Source organism: Mytilus trossulus, chromosome 3 (assembly GCF_036588685.1).
Source record: "Mytilus trossulus isolate FHL-02 chromosome 3, PNRI_Mtr1.1.1.hap1, whole genome shotgun sequence".
NCBI classification, from domain to species: Eukaryota; Metazoa; Mollusca; class Bivalvia; order Mytilida; family Mytilidae; genus Mytilus; species Mytilus trossulus.
The window spans coordinates 21,574,372-21,594,416 of record NC_086375.1 but is presented as its reverse complement, the minus strand read 5'-3'; the positions used below and the strand labels follow the sequence as shown (position 1 = coordinate 21,594,416).

Genomic DNA, 20,045 nt, shown 5'->3' with positions numbered 1-20,045 from the left:
GTTTCTATTTCCTCAGCCAGTACCTCCAACGCCTGTCCGTACAACAAACATAGCAGCAACTGCATATATACCAATGTGACCAACTTTAATTCGATGTAACTGTGAGCACCTTCGATACTAATACATTTAAAACAACCACCCGTAAAAACCGCCAAAACTTTTTGTGACTTATGCACCTTACATCAAATTTATAATTAGTACATACTGTTACAAAACCAGTATCCCAAATAGTTATACTAGTTCTATTGATATATAATTACTACAAATAGCAAACGGGCAAAACCCAAAATACATATATGTACACACAAACATGTATGTACATTTGTCCACATACACATTGTACAGTATATATACTTTAGTTACAACTTACATGTAGATACATGTACATACCTATGTAAAGTTTGTCATTTTGAGCTTGATTGCATAAATGGGACTTTCTCCATGCCCTTCCATATAATTTAGATAGATATTACATGTATCTGGTAAAATTTGGTTTGTAAGTGTATGTTGTTATTTTTATTTTAACAATATCTCTTTTACAAATGTATATATACCACATCTTCTTTTTTATATTTGTTGCATATCAGTATACATTTGTTGTAACATCGTAGTAAATGATTGGTAGTTAAGCTTTGAACAGTGTCAGCTGTCTTTTCTGATAATATTTAAACTGTTTATTTGTATTCTCAGACTCCTCTGAATCCAAATGAAAGCATTTACATGCTGTACATGTACCTTTAACAAATGTATGTGGGTCAGATGTGACAATATTACTTTCATGATACATGTACTACATCATTTGTACATGATGTAACCAGATTTAACTAAAAGAAAAACACACATATTCTGTACTGTGACATGTATAGTAGGCGTTGGTTCAGCAGTTCTCTTTGTGTAGAACATGCATGTGTACATGTATATTTTTGACATGGATTTGAATAATGAGTGTATTTAAGATTTATATTATTATATTACATGTATTAACAATGATAAAGTCAATGAATAATTGTTAGAGATATCTGATATTGTATGATTACTTAAGGGCCAATATAAAAAAAAGTGTTTTTTTGGTTAATATGCTGACCTTACTTTTATGCATCAGTTAACTTTATTGTACATTTTGCTAGGCATTTTTACAATTTTAACAAAATTGCAGGTTACATACATTTTTTTTGTATTAAAAAAACTGTACACATTCATGATACTTGACAGTACTTAAAAAAATATCATAATTTGAAGAAAACCTACGTGCCTACTATGTATTTTGTAACATTGTCTACTCTGTATAATTATATTATGCTACAGCCAAAAAAATCCTAAGTGTTCTGATGTGTATGTAAAAGGTTTTAGATAGCATATATATAATGTTCATCAAATGAAAGGTCATAATGAATGTATTAAACAAAGCTGGTATTTATATGTTGAAATATTAATCTGATAGGCAGATTCAGTAAGTTTCGAGGAGTAGGTTCTGGGGTTAAACATTAGTTGTAGGCTAAAGAAAGAATTTGAAGTCTCCTTAATTATTTCAGTAAAAGGGATTTTAGACATATAACACTTCCTCTATCCCAAAAATACATCCTCATCTGTAAGGGTCCTAATCATATAACACATAGATTCAGTTTGTAAAATATTGGGGATGATGCTTTAAACAATTTCAAAGTGCCTATGGGTAAATCTTCAAATCAATTAGCAATACTTACATGGATATTATATATTCAATTAGGGATATTATTATATTCAATTTAGTTATCAGAATAAGTTATTAAAAAAATAAAATGATCTGGTTTAGGTGGAGATAACTCTTGAAACTTCCTGTGTTTTTGGAGGGAAAATTATAGTTGCTACTGTAGCCTTTTCTTTTCACTTGCCCCATATATGCCAGTGAGAGCTAATTACCTCCCTTGGCCTTTCTTGTCCATCATTCTCTTCATTATTTTCCATTTTGTGAAAACTTGTATAAAACTCTTCTTCACTAAACATACTGAACCATTAGACCATTGAAAACAAAAGTTTATCGGGTTCATTCTGAACATTATTAGTTTCAGTTTTTGTCTGACTTTCCAGCTGATGAACATACTGGCTATTTATATTGTTAGCTCAAAAAGTGAACTCGATAGTTCAATTTAAGCAAGACAAATTGGTAGTTTTTTTTATTGCTTTCATTTGTTAAATTTGTCTAATTTACAGTTTACGGTTGTGTAATACATAACTAAGTATTTATAAAGTCATATGAAACAACTCTGTTTAACAAATTAATGAACTTACGCATGGATATATACTAAATTATGTCCTTTGTGCATTTTTTTACAGTTATTAAAAATCTATATATAATGTACATTTAAACAACAGAAAATATTTCATTTGTTAATTGTTTTAACACATTTTGGTGCTTATAAACTTTCAGGGTTATATATAGATACAGGAGTAAAACAATTGTGACCCTGATAAACATTCTACTCATAATCACAGAGCATGTTCAAATGTAAGTGAGTTGATACAGCAATGAAGATTTTTTTCTTTTTTTTCTATATGTTTTCTTTTGTTACTTAAACTTTGTCATAACAGTTGTTAAATGATGTGGTGTTTTATTTTATTTTTCACTGAACCAATTAACACCTACACTATCTTCACTCCATGTGTGTTTACCTTTTCTCTCATCACGGTTTCCCTCTCACGGTTTTCTACTCACACTTGCAATGTGGGGTTGCTGAAATTCTAACAAGAAGACTCACAGTAAAGTTCATTGCATACTTTTTTTTAATTTGATGTTTCATATGATTGTAAAGATTCATCCCTCGTAACTGACCTACTTTTTCTTAGATTAAGATCTAAATGATTAAGAAAATTTTATTTTATTATTTAATTTGTCTTTTTTCAGCCTTTGTTCCTAATTATAATTGATGCATATTTTAGTATTTGGATTATAATTGTATTATAATCAGTTTATACAGTTGCATATGAGTTCAGACATGGTTGACCTACTTTTGACCTAATTATTTACAACTATCAATCAAAAGGTACATGGAAAAGCATTTTAAATAAGAACATTTGAAAATGAATAAATCTTGCATTTATTCATATTTACCGGTAATTAAGACTGAAAATTCACTCTAATTGTTTAAATCAAGAAATAAACACAGCAAGTGTAACAATTTTAAACAGAATGTCCTTGAAAAATCATGGCTTTCTTGAAAAGAATAATTGGATAGCATGTACGTATTGATGAGGAAAATGAGACAAGTTCGCTACCTCTCCTTTAAATTCTTTTTGGAACACTTTTGTATTATAACTTAAGCCCATTTTTTTGTGTTCATACTCCACTTATGTAATTCGATGTTAAGATGTTCACACCAAGCTAGGAAGTGTAGGAGTTTCTCAACTTATTTAAATTACAATGATATTGTCATGTTATGCACATGTACAAGTTTATATTACAGAAATAATGTGTACTGAATTTTTAACACATAATCTGTTGAAAGAAAACAATACATTAATTGAAGCCTTAAGTAGAACATTTCTTTTCCTTTTGTACAAATATTTTAGCGTTATATGATCCATAAGGGTTTAAACCTATTTAAGAAGCTACAAATTAATATAATCGCACAAGGTAGACTCAAGAGCCTTTGTTAAAAAATTTGTAACAATGCGTAATTATTTTTAAATGATGAATGAAAGATATGATCTTTGCAAGTGCTGTCACGCACAAACGAGACCTGGTCAAAATATAAAGACTAGTCGTCTAGATAAAGGACAGGAAACACTGCAGGATCTATTAGTACATAAGATATTTGAAGATATAGATGGTTTGAAGCGGTCAATCTGGTTAATGTCACCAGGGTCAACAACGAAAGCCATTTCATTGGTCAGCGATGTGGAACCAGATTTAGGAGATTTCGTGCCTATCATTGAAATGACTGAGGAAATACATCCCATAGGTGACAAGTTGGATGTCAAGGCACATGGTGAAGTCATTGAACCAGATCTAGATGAGATAGAGGCTGATGCTCATACTACCAGTAGTATAAACAAAAGTTTACAATCAACTGACCAGTCATTGGATAATTGTGTTAAGTGTCCAGTGAGAATAGTTAAAAGTGACAATAATAATGTGAATGAAGGAAGACATGTGTTTAATACTGTTCACCCATCAAACTGTTATCACAGTTCTCCTTGGAGGCAACCTGGAGTAGGAAGGCGTATCATTGCTAATTTTAACCAGGTAACTGAAGTGAGAAGTACAAATAACCTGAGGGATCAAGTCAATCAACAAACGATTAGCAGTTCAGGTAAAACTCACTCCCACACCGCCAACATATGTGGGTCAACTATGGAAGGTAAAGCTGTACTATCTCACAGTAATAACTCAGCTTTTGTTAATCCAACAATGACAGAGGATAATATGGAGAACTTATCAGATATTAATCACAACAGTTCGGAAAAAAGTTTAAGTGATGGAGTGGAAGTTACAATTAATAATAACAACCCTACACAAACTTTTAATGGTGAAGAGGACTTTTTCACAACTTCAGAACCCCCTCCATGTGAATGTGATGATTGTATGCTGGAGAATACAGAAGTTCCACCAAAACCAGTTATATCTAGGGTAATTATCTTTTTTGTTCCGTTATGGATTATTTAAATACCATTCAAATATGTATGCACACACACATCATTTTTTGTTCAATTTTTTTTTAAACAGGAAATATTTATAATAAACTTTATACAAGTATATTAGGATTTTATTGTAAACATTATGATTCATGACTGGTTTTCAATACAAATATTATATTTATTGCATATATACAAATGAATAAGAACACAATTGGTCGTACATTGTATGATTTTATACATGAAGGGTTTTATGTCCAAGTACAAACAAATGTATTTGTTTATATTTTTGTACATTGATCATGTATTGAGCATTGTACGTCCTGTTAAAAGTACATGTTAAAATTGTGTGGTGTTACTGATATTTTTATTTACATAATGTCCTCCTACAATATCTGACATGTGAACCAAAATTTTGTCAGTATAAATGTTGATATTTTTAGGCTTTTGATCACCCATAAAAGAGTTTTTACCACCTGCACACAGATTTTTACCTGGATATACCTGCATTTTAGAGTTATACATTTAAATTTTGTGAATGACAACAACTTACTAAAATTATAGATTTAATAACCAAAGCATAAAATTGTTTTGATTAAATTTTTAAGGTTTTTGGCCTTTAGCTTTAATAATTTTAACAAGTCCATTACAGTTGACTGCTTTTCTTTATAATTAAATGAAAATAAATAAGTTTTAAACCTTTCTAAAAACTGTGTAAATTTATTTTTATTATATACCTTTATATTTGTTTACCAAACAGAAAAATTGGAACTAAATCAAGTATTTTTTAAGTATGCTATGAGGTCGTCATAAATTCTATGTATCAACCTCCCATCCAGGTTAACTAATATCTCAAAATTTGACAAAAAAAAGACTATTCAGGTTTTAGAAAAAAGGAGTATACACAAAAATAACTCAAAAATATTGTCAGTTATACGAATGTATGTACTGTTTGTTTAAATCTAGAGGTTACCTTCTATGCAGTTCAAAATTACATGACAAAAGATCACATAGCTTATAGTACTAGTATATATATATGGACTTCATCGCATTCTGAACATTTAGTAAAAATTTTACTAAGATTTTTTGGTTTACACCCTCGCCCCTTTTTGCAGGACCACCTTGCCATAAATATTTCTTGAATTGCTAAGTAGATGTACATGAATACTTTTGCAAAGATTAAGGTTTTGGTTAATGAACTTTTAGCCTTATTTTTACATTTTACAAGTTGTTTTTCAATTGTTTTTATATATTGTTGTAATAGGTTGTTGCCTCATTAAGGAAATAAGCATGTTTCCCTTTTATCATGAAAGGTTAAGTTAAGCTTAACAATCAAGTGGTCCTAATAATAGACTTTCTGATTGGCATTCTACATGTCATCTCAATAAAATTCAGTTCTGTATTTTAATGATGTTACTTTTAATTCTGTTTACATAAGACCAGATCTTACTTTACTAATGCATGTATAAAAATAAGAAGTTGGGTAAGATTGCCAATGATAGAACTCTTCACTAGAGACCAAATGACGTAGAAACTCAATAACTATATTTAATCATACAAGCATCATTTTATCGGTGAAGAATTTAATAATACCAATAAAATCCTGATGATATGAATAAGGCCATCTTTTTCAAGAGTTTCATTATGTCAATAGATATATTGTAAAGATAAATTGCAAATTTTCAATTTATCAAAATGTAAACACGAATCAGTACATAAAGGGTTGTATATTTTTGCCGAGATCAAAACTTGATTGTTCAAACTTTAACCTGAGGAAATAGATATAACATTGTACTAAAGATTAAAGTATAGATGTATGGATAATAATAGCTTCATTATGCAGATGTGATGATTTGTTTAGGATTTGGGCACTTTGTTTTGTGCATGGTTTGGCCCAATTACTCCACCTCACTTGTGTCTCCTGAAAGACTGCCCATAAAAGAAATGTCATTATTACCTACATTTAGGCCATGTAGTACAATTTGTAGAACTTAAATAGTTCAGTCTCCATTAGTTCTATATCAGTACACAATTATATTAATGTCAACCCTGCAATACAGTAATGCCCTATCATTAATTCAACCTTCTATAAATAATACTATTAAATCTAAAAATAAAGTGGGTAGGATTCAAAATAAATGAAAATAAAAGCAAGATAAGAAGTAAAAGTATAGGGTTTTAAGGTACATTTTATATAGTAAAAGCATGTACAAATTCACAACAGCAGCCAGGGGGATTACAGGGTGTTTAGAAAAGCATCCCCTATAAAAAAAAAGATATAAATATAAACTTTTATACATGTAGTTGAATCAGGTTGAATTTTGAGGGCATCACGACTACAAATACCCCCCCCCCCCCTTAGAGACATCTCAGCTACAGATCTGAAATATATTATATACATGTATGATCATGCATAATGTTGGAAATATGTACTATTAAGCTGAGGTATTACTTGTATTTCATGTTTAAATTCAGAGCACGTCTTGTATGAAGTTCATACGCCCTCATAAGCTTGAATTTATTGCAAAATGAAACACCTACACAAGTAACATCTTCTTGTAAATTCCCTCAAATCATGTAATAAAAATATGGGAAAATTTCAAATATTTATAATGCTTCATTTCTAGATTTTTGTTGACAAATATGTAAAATTTTGACTAAATAAATGTATTTGATTAGTTTATACTGCAATTTACATAACTTAATTTTATATAAGACTTTGTCCTACAATAAAATACTGGGCATTGCATTTGGGTTGAAACTGGCAAACCTATGTAATGATGTCATTTGAATTTAAGTCTGCCTTTAACTTAGCTAAATGTCTAAGCAATGATGTTTATAAAATAAGATAAAAAATTGCATCCAACAAATGGTCCTATTCAATAAAGTTACAGCAGATGTACAGCATTAATAGGTCTAAAACCCACCTTCTGAGTTCTTATATTAACTAAGTATCAGAATAAATATCTTTGAATTTGCAAAATCTTTGGTGAAAGGTTCTAATGGTTAGTATATATACACAATTTTGGGGATGTTTTTTTGTACATATTATTAAGGAGTTTAGAATTATTTGGAGTTTCTCATATTCACAGGGAACTCTTCTAAATCATTGTTGTTTTTCCTGTCTTAGTAACATCCTCAAATATTCATTCTCTGTGTTGACAGATATGATCATGTGACACTTTTTCCCATGTTTTATTTCCCACCAGCAATCTTACTGGTTATAGATTGGTAACATCCTAGATAAGATGATCATGAGCTGTTTGATTTTAGAACAACTGGGACGGATTGATCCTCTCCATAATTCTTCAACTATAGTTCTCTGGGTCTGCAAGTTTTGTGGCCTAGTTGTACCTACAACCCTAATGGTATATGGTATTAAGAAATATCTAACATTTATCTAAGTCTCCCAGAATCTATAAAACATAAGGACCCATGTAGCTATTACTTCGAAGATGACTCGTACATACTGAAATGAATGTGATTTTTTTTTTGTAAAGTGTTTATTGGCAAAGAACTTCATATATAATATCATTATAGTAAATAATATCATATTACATCAGCAAAATCGAGACAAGTACATAAATGTGACTTTTTTTATAGTAGAATGTTATGAATTTGAAAAATTGAAGCTAAACAATTGTGTTACAGACATAACATGTGTAAACGTTAGGACTGGCATGTATTGTGGGTGTCAGACCAAGATGACATACAGAATATCAGAGATGTATGTAATAGATCATATCCTTTGATGTTTCCTTATCAGGTCTAAATGTACAGTCAGTAATTATATTTGTCCTTCAATGTGCATATATATTGAGGTCAGATAAGTTTACATTTTTCACACTGAAACTTTCAGTTGGCGACAAAGAAATCAAACAGTCACCATATAGCCTTCAATCATTGATGGACAGTTTTATGGAAATGAACCTTTTTGTCAGTTTTTTGCTTTTAGGAATAATTGTTGTACTGAAGGGATCAAAATTAGTGCAGGAAGTTCAAAATTTTAATAACTGTCTGTATGTGATTCTGAAAAAAACACTGTCACTTGGAAAAAGTCCTGTTATATTAGTCAATGAGGAATTATTAAAAGTTCCTCATGGCATTGTCAGAGTCGTATAAGACAGACAACCTTTGAATTAATTCAGCTAAAACTGAACATAAGCAGTACTGAATGTAACATTAATAGTATTTTTATGAGGAATAAATTTAGATAATTTAAAAGAAAGAATTGTTATCTGTATCTAATGTAAACAACGTTAAAAATTAACAAAAGTCTACTAAGAATTTTAAATGGAAATATTTAACTTTGTTAAATGATTACAATGCTGTTGGCATATCTTTTTGACAAATTACCAGTTTAGTGACGTCATAGTATGAACATTTTACACAAAATTATAGGAAAAAATGGGGGACACTTAGGTTAATAAAACTGTTTCTCTAGACAATGACAATTTGATAATGTTTCTGATGGCAAGGACCATATTTGGTCATTAAAAGAGCAAAAGGGTCAAACTTTTCAAATCAATCTTAGGCAAGTTGTTTAGCAAATTGAATTTCATTAGTTTATCCTATAACTATTTCCTGGTTATTACTAGTAGAAGATTAATGATACACAAAAAGACCACATTGGCATGTCTGTTTGGATTTGGGCTTGCATGAAGTCATTAATATACCACTGGCAAAATACCTCATTCAGAAAAAAATGTCATTTAACATTGTTGAAAATCTACATATATGTGAAGTAATTAAATTATCTACCTTATAAAAAGTGAAATAAATTTATTACCATAAAAACTGAAATTATACTAGATGGTATATGTCATCAGAGTTAAAGGAGATGTGACGCTTCAATAAGAAAGCTACAAAAAGCATAAAACTTTTATTTAATACAAAAGTATGATAAAAAAAAAAAATGTAAAATTTGAGATAAGTCATGGCAAACTCTTTATTTTACAGTGTAAATGTCTAAATTGTGCAACAGATAGCTGTTTGTATTTTGTTTTGGTTTAGAATTTATGCAGTTTTTATACGACCGCAAATTTTGAAAAAATTTTCGTCTTATATTGCTATCACGTTGTCGTCGTCGTCGTCGTCGTCGTCGTCGTCGTCATCGTTTTCGTACTCTAACTTGAGTAAAAGTGAATATAAATCTATAAAATTTTATCACAAGGTTTATGACCACAAAAGGAAGGTTGGTATTGATTTTGGGAGTTTTGGTCCCAACATTTTAGGAATAAGGGGCCAAAAAGGGCCCAAATAAGCATTTTCTTGGTTTTCGCACTATAACTTTAGTTTAAGTTAATAGAAATCTATGAAATTTTGACACAAGGTTTATGACCACAATAGAAAGGTTGGGATTGATTTTGGGAGTTTTGGTTTCAATAGTGTAGGAATTAGGGGCCAAAAAGGGCCTAAATAAGCATTATTCTTGGTTTTCGCACAATAACTTTAGTTTAAGTAAATAGAAAATAATGAAATTTAAACACAATGTTTATGACCATAAAAGGAAGGTTGGTATTGATTTTGGGAGTTTAGGTCCCAACAGTTAAAGAAATTAGGGGCCAAAAAGGGACCCAAATAAGCATTTTTCTTGGTTTTCGCACCATAACTTTAGAATAAGTGAATAGAAATCTATGAAATTTAAAAACAAGGTTTATGACCATAAAAGGAAGGTTGGTAATGATTTTGGGAGTTTTGGTCCCAACAGTTTAGGAATAAGGGGCCCAAAGGGCCCAAAATTAAACTTTGTTTGATTTCATCAAAATTGAATAATTGGGGTTCTTTGATATGCCGAATCTAACTGTGTATGTAGATTTTTAACTTTTGGTCCCGTTTTCAAATTGGTCTACATTAAGGTCCAAAGGGTCCAAAATTAAACTGTTTGATTTTGACAAAAAATTAATCGGTTGGGTTCTTTGATATGCTGAATCTAAAAATGTACTTAGATTCTTGATTATCGGCCCAGTTTTCAAGTTGGTCCAAATCAGGGTCCAAAATTAAACTTTGTTTGATTTCATCAAAAATTGAATAAATGGGGTTCTTTGATATGCCAAATCTAACTGTGTATGTAGATTCCTCATTTTTGGTCTTGTTTTCAAATTGGTCTACATTAAAGTCCAAAGGGTCCAAAATTAAACTTAGTTTGATTTTAACAAAAATTGAAATCTTGGGGTTCTTTGATATGCTGAATCCAAACATGTACTTAGATTTTTGATTCTGGGCCCAGTTTTCAAGTTGGTCCAAATCAGGATCTAAAATTATTATATTAAGTTTTGTGCAATAGCAAGTCTTTTCAATTGCACAGTATTGCGCAATGGCAAGAAATATCTTATTGCAAAATATTGTGAAATAGCAATTTTGTTTTTAATTAGAGTTATCTTTCTTTGTCCAGAATAGTAAGCAAGAAATATCTAATTGTAAGATTTTTTTTTTATTTGGAGTTATCTTTCTTTGTCCAGAATCAACTTAAATCTTTGTTATATATACAATATACAATGTATATTCACTTTTTACTACCAACTGATAAATTAAAATAATCTTTACCATTCAGTGATAACAAGCAGTTTTTTTACATCTTAATATTTTATGATGTATTTAAATGAGTAGTAATTGTTGCAAACTCCATTAGAAATTTTAATTGAGATTAGTTTTGGAATAAGGGAAAGGGGGATGTGATTAAAAAAATTGGGTTCAATTTTCTCATTTGAAATTTCAAAAATAAAAAGAAAATTTCTTCAAACATTTTTTTGAGAGGAATAATATTCAACAGCATAGTGAATTGCTCTAAGAGAAAACAAAATTTTTAATTTCATTAGAACACATTCATTCTGTGTCAGAAACCTATGCTGTGTCAACTATTTAATCACAATCCAAATTTAGAGCTGAATCCAGCTTGAATGTTGTGTCCATACTTGCCCCAACCGTTCAGGGTTCAACCTCTGCGGTCGTATAAAGCTACGCCCTGCGGAGCATCTGGTTTAACTACTGGTATTTAAGATTGTTTAACATGGAAAAACAATGCAGACAACCTTTAAATCAGACTAATGACGACTATTTACATAATGTAAATTAAGACTATTAACAGTGTTTGGCTGATTAGTATGTAAATAATGTCTATCAAAGTACTGGCACACTGACAGCAGTTGTTGACATTGAAATATGTTTTAACTTTTTAATTTGTTTGTGTTTTTTCTTTTCTTCTATTGCTGTTTAATTGATGTATATACAGACCACTTGTCTTTTATCTATGCAACTAACTGCAAGACTCAAATATTGAAAAACGGTTTAATTGTATTGTTTCTGCAAGAAGATTTTTAAGTAGGTAAGGATGAAAATCAATAGGTCTTGACTGGTGGCAATAAAGAGCTTGCAGTATAGACTAACACCTGTCTATTGTTGAAGACTATAGGTTAACCTGTAAACAGTTGTTGTGGTTTCTGTGCTGCTGTCTAATTTATGTACATGTTTAGCCCAATTCTCTTTTTATGAAAGATTAGAATACTCTAAAACTTCAAAATTATCTTCAATATTAATCAGACAATAAACACAATTGTTAGGTTCATTGAATAGAATTTATTTGTCGTCACTGACTTAAGGCAGGGTATGTCTTAATTCTCTGTTGGACCACATCAAGACGTCTATTTTCATACCCTTTACACAATATTTATTCTATATGCAGATATGTAAATCATTGTCCCTTAGATTTTTTCATCAAAAACATCCTTGTTTTACTAGGTACCTTTTTTCTAAAAACATGTATGCACTTTTCAAAATACTCTCTTCTTTCTGTATAATTATTGGTACTGCTTGATATTTTTCTTAACCTCTAGACATATAAATAAGGATTAAAGAATTACAAACAGCAGAAGTAAAGTAAGAAATAAGGTCCAACAGGTCTGTTTCGTCACTCTGAAAGTTATAAATACTACGTCACGATAACACTTTTTGTTATTACGATTAGAAAAAAACGTGATAAGTAACAGTTGTAATTTATGGTTCCATTGTATTGTGTATTGTACAGGTCTATATACTTATTTGGCTTGTCATATTTACTGTCAATCTTGACAACATAGATTGATGACATGTAAGCCTAAAATATAAAGTATAGCCGTTATTGTCAAAGACTTGATGTAGGAGGACAACAGTCGTTTGGTTTTTGTCAAACATGTCCTCCACAAGAGTTAGACAGAACATGAGGCGGCTAGCATACCAAGAAAACTTTAAAGTTGTTCCAGATGCAGACGATTTTGATAAGGTAGCGTAGTTTATAAATTTTAAATAATTAAATTTTTTGGTATTTATAACTTTTGGTTAATAGTAAAGCTACTGAAAAATAATTTATGCAACTTTTTATTATCTTAAGTATTAAAGATATCTTTGTATGTAAACTTATTACCATGTAATGTCTATATAAACGAGTAAGAACTATTTTGATCTTCATGTACTACATGTAAACTATGACTCATCGTCTGTGTTTAAATCCCAGTAACTTTTAAGATGAAGAACAGCAATAGAAATCTGATTTTGTGTGATATATTAGTTATTGTCTTTTTTATAACTTTGTAAAAAAGGTGTTTATCCTATTATTGCTTTCGTTTTTTGTGGTTTTATATTTTATGGTTTGCGGTCTGCAGCCAAAAAACAACAACATAAAAGCTACTGTACCATAACTAGAACATGTATAACTATATTTGGGAAATTTTATGAGGAAGAAGCATAATATGTAAACAAGTTAATAAATAATATTTAAAACATGCTATATCTAAGTCTTATACATGTACATGTAGGATTATTTTTACAAAGAATATGGGGATTTTATTATATTGCATATACTGACTAACCTGTATTTGTATTTGAGGTATTTGGCTGTGAGGAGGTTCTTCTTAAATGGTGTTTTATTTTTAGGATATTTTATTGTGTCTTATAACATTAATTTGTTTCATTGAGACTTAGAAAGGCAGAATTTAGTGTGTAGCTGTGTAATTTTAGGGTTTATTTAGATATGGAAGTATATTGAGTAATTTCCTAGAGTTTTATCAAGTGCATACTTTTGAAAGTCAATTCCAAAGTCTTCTTTTTGTCAACATGTTATTAATACTTCATTTGACATTAATATATATTCAAAAAACAAAACTAAAAAAAATCTTAAAATAAATGATCATGTCTTCAAATGTCAAGGTCAGGTCACTTCCTTGTTCTTGTCAGTTTCTGTCTTTGGTGTTGAACTGGTTATTAATTGAAATACATTAATTAATTATACCTCCTCCAACTAGAAAAGCAATATTTAATAGTCAATATGTAAGATATGACAAGCTATAAGTTTTATGCACACATCAACAATTTACAGGTTGCATACAGGAATTCTTACTTACTATTGGCTAGTTCAGGAAAGACAGGAATACAAGTTTATAACAAGAGTGGTGAAGGTGTAATGGTGGAATGTAGCAAAGGGAGGGGGTTGGGGGGTTAGGTCAAATCAATTATTCAAAAAGTATTGTATTATAAGATTTTCTGTGAATCAATTTTCTATGAAAAAAAATCCTTTTTTTTGGAGGGGGGGGAGTATGTTCATATCCACAAATATTCAAAAATAGTATTTCTATTGAAAAGCATCTGTCAGGCATATACATTGTACTTGGTAAAATTTGTTTCCATTTTTTTGTTTAATATTTTACATTTACCTGCAAAGAAATAATATGTTGTTAGGAGATACATCTAGATTTGTATGTTAGTGTGTAGATGAGTGTGATATATACATTTAATACAAAATGTTTTTGATATTATATATGTTGGTATAGTTTTGGATTTCTAACATAACGTTTTTCATTATAAGGATGAATGCGTATCAGTTACTTATTGAAATACTGACCTGTTTTTTCTTAAATTTTGAACTCAGACTACAGCTGTCTGCATGATATGTAATTCAACCACTTCAATTCTGTTTAGGATATTTTCTATATATTGGTTTGATGAAAGAGCTATCTATTTAACTAATTCTAGATTTCTAAAGGCACTATAATATAATTCTTTTTAAAGGGATTTATTTATTGATTGTCATGAATTATAGATGAGAATTTGATAAAAGAGGTCTTCAGTTACGTAAATAATAATCAAAGTCAACTGGGACATACCTGTGGATTAAGAAAACTCGAAATTCACGTCACATATATAAATTATTTTACCACAAATATAAATGTAAATTAGTATTATGTATTTTAGAAACCATGAGGGTGTGGTATTATCATTTGCATACCCTTAATTTGAAATGAACGTATGACGTACATTGACATTTGATAAATAAACAAAAGTATGTCACCTAGTATAGAAAAAACCCAATTTCAATCCTTTAACATACCATGATTGTGTTGTGGTCTGTGTTTAAGAAAATTTGTATTACTGCATCTAAGAAAATACTGTACTATATATATGTCCCTCCCTCAGTGTCAGTTAGTGCTATAAAAATACATAATGAATCTGGATCAAATCTCAATTTTTACAAACTTTGGTTCTTTCAAGTGCTTACGTTTCATTAAGGAACCTTGTCTTCATTTCTCAAACGTTTGCTATTGACAAACTATATAGTAAGCACTGATTTCTATAAGTCAGTAATCAGTTTCAAAATGATGTTATAAGTATACTGAATTGTTCATAACTTACAATCAGCTTAAAGCTGAAATTAAGAAAAATATATTATCCAATGGACTCCTAAACTAAAAAAATAGTCTAATCTTAGATGCATTCTTGTTCTATTTGGACATTGTTAAGAATTATATAACTCATATAAGAAATAATTGCTTCAAATGTAGGTAAATCAGAAATTAATTTTGATATATGTAAAACTGTGTAATATTTGTAGCTGTTTCGGATATCTGTATGTTTAATATATGGTACATAGGTGATATATAAGTATAGTATATAGTTTACCTTTTATAACTATTTACACCACTGGGTCGATGCTTCTGCTGGTGGACGTTTCGTTTCCCAAGGGTATCACCTGCCCAGTATGGTGTTGACATGAATATCAATAATGTGGTCATTTTTATAAATTTCTTGTTTACAAAACTTTAAATTTTTCGTAAAACTAAGGATTTTCTTATCCCAGGCAGAGATTACCTTAGCCGTACTTGGCACAACTTTTTGGAATTTTGGACTCTCAATGCTCTTCAACTTTGTACTTGTTTGGCTTTATAAATATTTTGATATGAGTGTCACTGATGGGTTTTATTTAGATGAAGCGCACGTCTAGTGTACTAAATTATAATCCTGTTACCTTTGATAACTATATAAAGCTAATGTTCATTTTGAATGTCAGCATTTTTTTATGAAAAAAGTGTGATACGATTGTAAGCTCATATGAAATAACCGAATAAGGGTTAAGGCATCATGTTTAAAATTATATATGAATCTACCTGCAAAATTTTGTATTATTTTTGTTTAATGATTAAATAAATAAATATAGATGTCCTGAATATATTGTACATTAGTATTTGCCTCTAGATAATACCCAATCGCCAGATAAAGACATCTTGCACTTTGAATGAGAGGGCAACAATGTTTTTTTTTTTAAATAATATGAACTTCCGAATTTAGATGCTAAAATAGATCCTACATATTTGTAGTTAACCACAAGAAAGTTGATATAGTAATAGAATATAAAATATCAATGATTGATGATGTACCGAGATTGTGGGCTGTACATGAAAACACGATAAAATCCTCATTATTTACTTTTTATATACCTGTAAATTGTCAACATTGGTGACAGTGTTTTTACTAGGCAAAAAACGTGTTTATTCTGGGGACAAACTGTTTATATTTGTAGTATGCCTTTTAGGTGTAAAGATGTGTCAATATTTAGAAAAGGTCTAGTGTCATACTATAGAAAATTCATGGTGGTTTTTTATATCAATATAATTACTCTTTTTTTTTATATATATTTGTCATGTTTTGAAGTAAGTTGTGTAAGATGTGGTTTATATGATTGTCAAAGGTAGCATTAGGTACATATTGTACAAGTACTTGTATGCTCCTAAATGAATTCTAATGGCGTAGTTCATGAAAATGTTACAGGTAACAGGATGTTTTAGGAAAATGAGAATCAAACTGTATGGCTAAATCTTTGTCAGTTTTGTAGTTGTTGCATAAACTAAAATTGTGATTTTAAAAACGTCATCATGCAATGCTGATATTTTAAGGTTCATTTGATGTATCCTCCTCATAGATTTGATATTTTCCCTAGTATTTTCAAAAAACACCATGGAAAAAGCATAAATACATAAATAAGGCGGTTAGTTTTCTCATTTGAATTGTTTTACATTGTTTTATTGGGGCCTATTATAGCTTAATATGCGGTATGGGCTTTGCTCATTGTTGAAGGCCGTACAGTGACCTATAGTTGTTAATTTGTGTCATTTTGGTCTTTTGTGGATAGTTGTCTCATTGGCAATCATACCACATCTTCTTTTTTGTATTTCCCTAAAATTATAGCAACACCCATCATAAAACATTCTATATACTTCTGTTCATGGAGGTTAGAACAATGAACACATTGAAAAGTTTTTTTACACCCTGAAGCATTGAAAGTTGATTATCTTATTAAAGATCAACACAGCTACTTGTTAACTCAATTGAATGCCTAAAGTTAGTCCTGGTTTTTTTTGTTAGTATCGCTGCCACATGTTGCATCTGTTCCTATGAAATCAAGGCAGATAGGATTCTATTTCTGTCAATTTGTGTAATGGATATTTTGATGTTAAGCTAGCAACAATCAATCAATCAATCACTGGCATGGTTTTATTAACATTTAATCATAAATTTATTTTAGAATTGTTAGTGCTTTTTATCCAGACAAAGCAAAGCTAAAAATTTGTCAGGGAAGATGGAAATTCGTAAGTGCCTGTTTTTCAACTTTTTTGAAGAATTTGAAAATTTTATTAACAATTGCTTTTATTCTATTTACAGCAAAGTTCAGTTTATTGGAAGAAGATGAAAAACATCGTCATTTGGTCTCCATTTATACAACAGTTTAAGAAACATCGATATCCATGGATACAATTAGCTGGTCACCAAGGTAACAGTTTGTTTAGAATAAGACTGAGCCTAACAGCAACAAGAGGATACTTTTGTCAAAGGACCCACTTAGCTCATTTTGTCCGAATTTTATCATAACCTGCTTCATTAACTTATTATTTAATTTGAGGTCTTGAATATGTATCTTATATTTGCTACTAGGTGTTAACAATCAATTCATTTTATAAGTTTGACAAAAATTGAAAAGGACAGATTAGGGTAAATAACCAACCAAAACAATGACAATCATCACATAATTGGAATATGAGATGAAGGGACATTACTCAGCTCAAAAATAGAAACCTATGTAGGCTACAGCATGGAATTTTTTCTATGACTGAGTCCTAACAAATTGTAAATAGATTCATTGGAAGTGACTTCAAGATAAAATTCTTAATTGGCAAAAACATAGAAACTTATACCTCATTCACACGGACATTTAATTTTAATTGAATTCGAATTGAATGCGAATCGACTTCGCTAATCGCGTTCACACACTCTTCTTTTTTAATTAGAATTGATTTGAATTAGTCTATTCACATTAGAAATACGTTTTTGTTAATACGAGTTAAAAGTTAACGTCGTTTAGACAGTAAAGCGAATTTGACGTGCATTGCAATTTGAATTAGAATTGACATTAGGAAGTAAAAAAATTTGAATTATTTAATGCATATCAAATTCAAATTATGTGTGAACTCAGCATAAATGAGAAAATTTCATCCATTTACAAATCTATCTCACTAAAGATACTTGATAGGTAGACAATTTAATGTTGGAGTTTGTTAACTTGGCTCTTATTAAGAGCAACTTTTTTTTTTTTTTAGATTTCATTGTAAATTATGTATTGAAAAAACCTAGTCCCAATTTTTGTTGATATTAAGTCTTAAGTGATTTAAGTAAAGATTTTAGTCCAACATAAATTTCTAAATAGCTAAGAACAAATGCATAGACTAGAGAACCACAGTTTTCCTTACTTGAGCTGGGCATATAAACATATAAACATGTGCCAGATTTCTGGGTTTAAATTTTTAAGATTCAACCTTTTATAATGTTTCAAGGCTAGTCCCAAATGTCAGTGATATTAAATCAGAATGTTTTATTGGTTGTTTAAGTATCCTTGTGATGTCAAGAAGTTTGATTAAAATTGGCTTTCTTAGGGGATCATAAATCTTAAGTCAGGATCTGGCCAAAATTTAAATTAGAATTTCATTAGATTTTTATTGGTCTCTTCCATGATAGTATCTCTTTGTATAAGTTTATATTAGTACAAGATGTAATTTTAATTTTTAAATCCTTTTACCTTGCTGCTTTGATATCTTGAGATAGTTCCTCTAGTTGAAATGTTTACCTTCTTGTTTGTAGCAAACAATTTAAGTAAATTGTCATAAAATATTTTAAATATATTTAGGGATTCAAAAGGATACAAATTACTTAATTCTACCTCCTTTGATAAATCAAGTAGACCTTTTTTCTATTTAGAGGAAATTAACTTTTCACTGCAGATCAAAGATTGTGGACTGTATTTTCACTTTTAAAGGTCATATATTTAATGCTATTTTGGGAATATCCCTTTTCCAGTTGATCCATGAATTATGATACACAATCTGTGCATAAGTGAAAAATTTATTGGTCTAAATAGTCATAAATAAATAGGATGATTTTAATTGATTAACACATTACATACCGGGTATATATGAATCAGAAAATAAAAGTCTGTTTTTTAAAGTTAGTTGTACTTTTCTAGTTTCTGGTTGAACTCAAGACAGGTAACCATATTGGTGCTCTTTTCACAAAATATCAAAATTTAATTTGACACGCCAAATGTTCATTTAGAAAATTCACTTCTTGTCAGTTGTTCCCAAATATACTCATCATTTATACTATATTTGCACCAGACACACGTTTCGTCCTCAAAAGACTCATCAGTGACGCTCATATAAAAAAAGTTTAAAAAGGCCAAATAAAGTAATTTGAAGAGCAACAATCTCAAAATTGACACCAAAAACAGTAATGGAACCCCATTAATTTGAGATTATAACCTGAGAAGTAAATTAATATTACATAATATATCTTTTATAATGTGCAGTGTATAACATTCGAATCACCATGGCCTACATTTTGCTTGGTATTGTTAGAAAACCTTTGCATTGAACTTTTTGATTACAATATAATGTTAATTTGTTTATACACAATACAAAAATTGTTAAACTGTAGGCAAACACTAATCCCTATTTAATAGTTAATTGACTTTGGTTAAGCTTTTCTGGAAGATTTATTTAAACTTATCATGGTATAACTGGACATTCTCTACTTCAATTAAGAACAACTTTCATCTAGCCCTTTAGAAAATGTATACTTTGTTG

General features: G+C 29.8%; 1 protein-coding gene across 1 annotated transcript in view; it reads left to right on the top strand.

The window, feature by feature from the left end:
* LOC134710392 (inositol-trisphosphate 3-kinase B-like) overlaps positions 1-20,045 on the top strand; it is a 35,584-nt gene that overhangs the window by 5,726 nt on the left and 9,813 nt on the right. Inside the window, exon 3 of the mRNA XM_063570746.1 lies at positions 17,575-17,683. Within this exon, the coding sequence (XP_063426816.1) occupies positions 17,575-17,683 (109 nt within the window). The remainder of the gene's footprint in view (positions 1-17,574; positions 17,684-20,045) is intronic.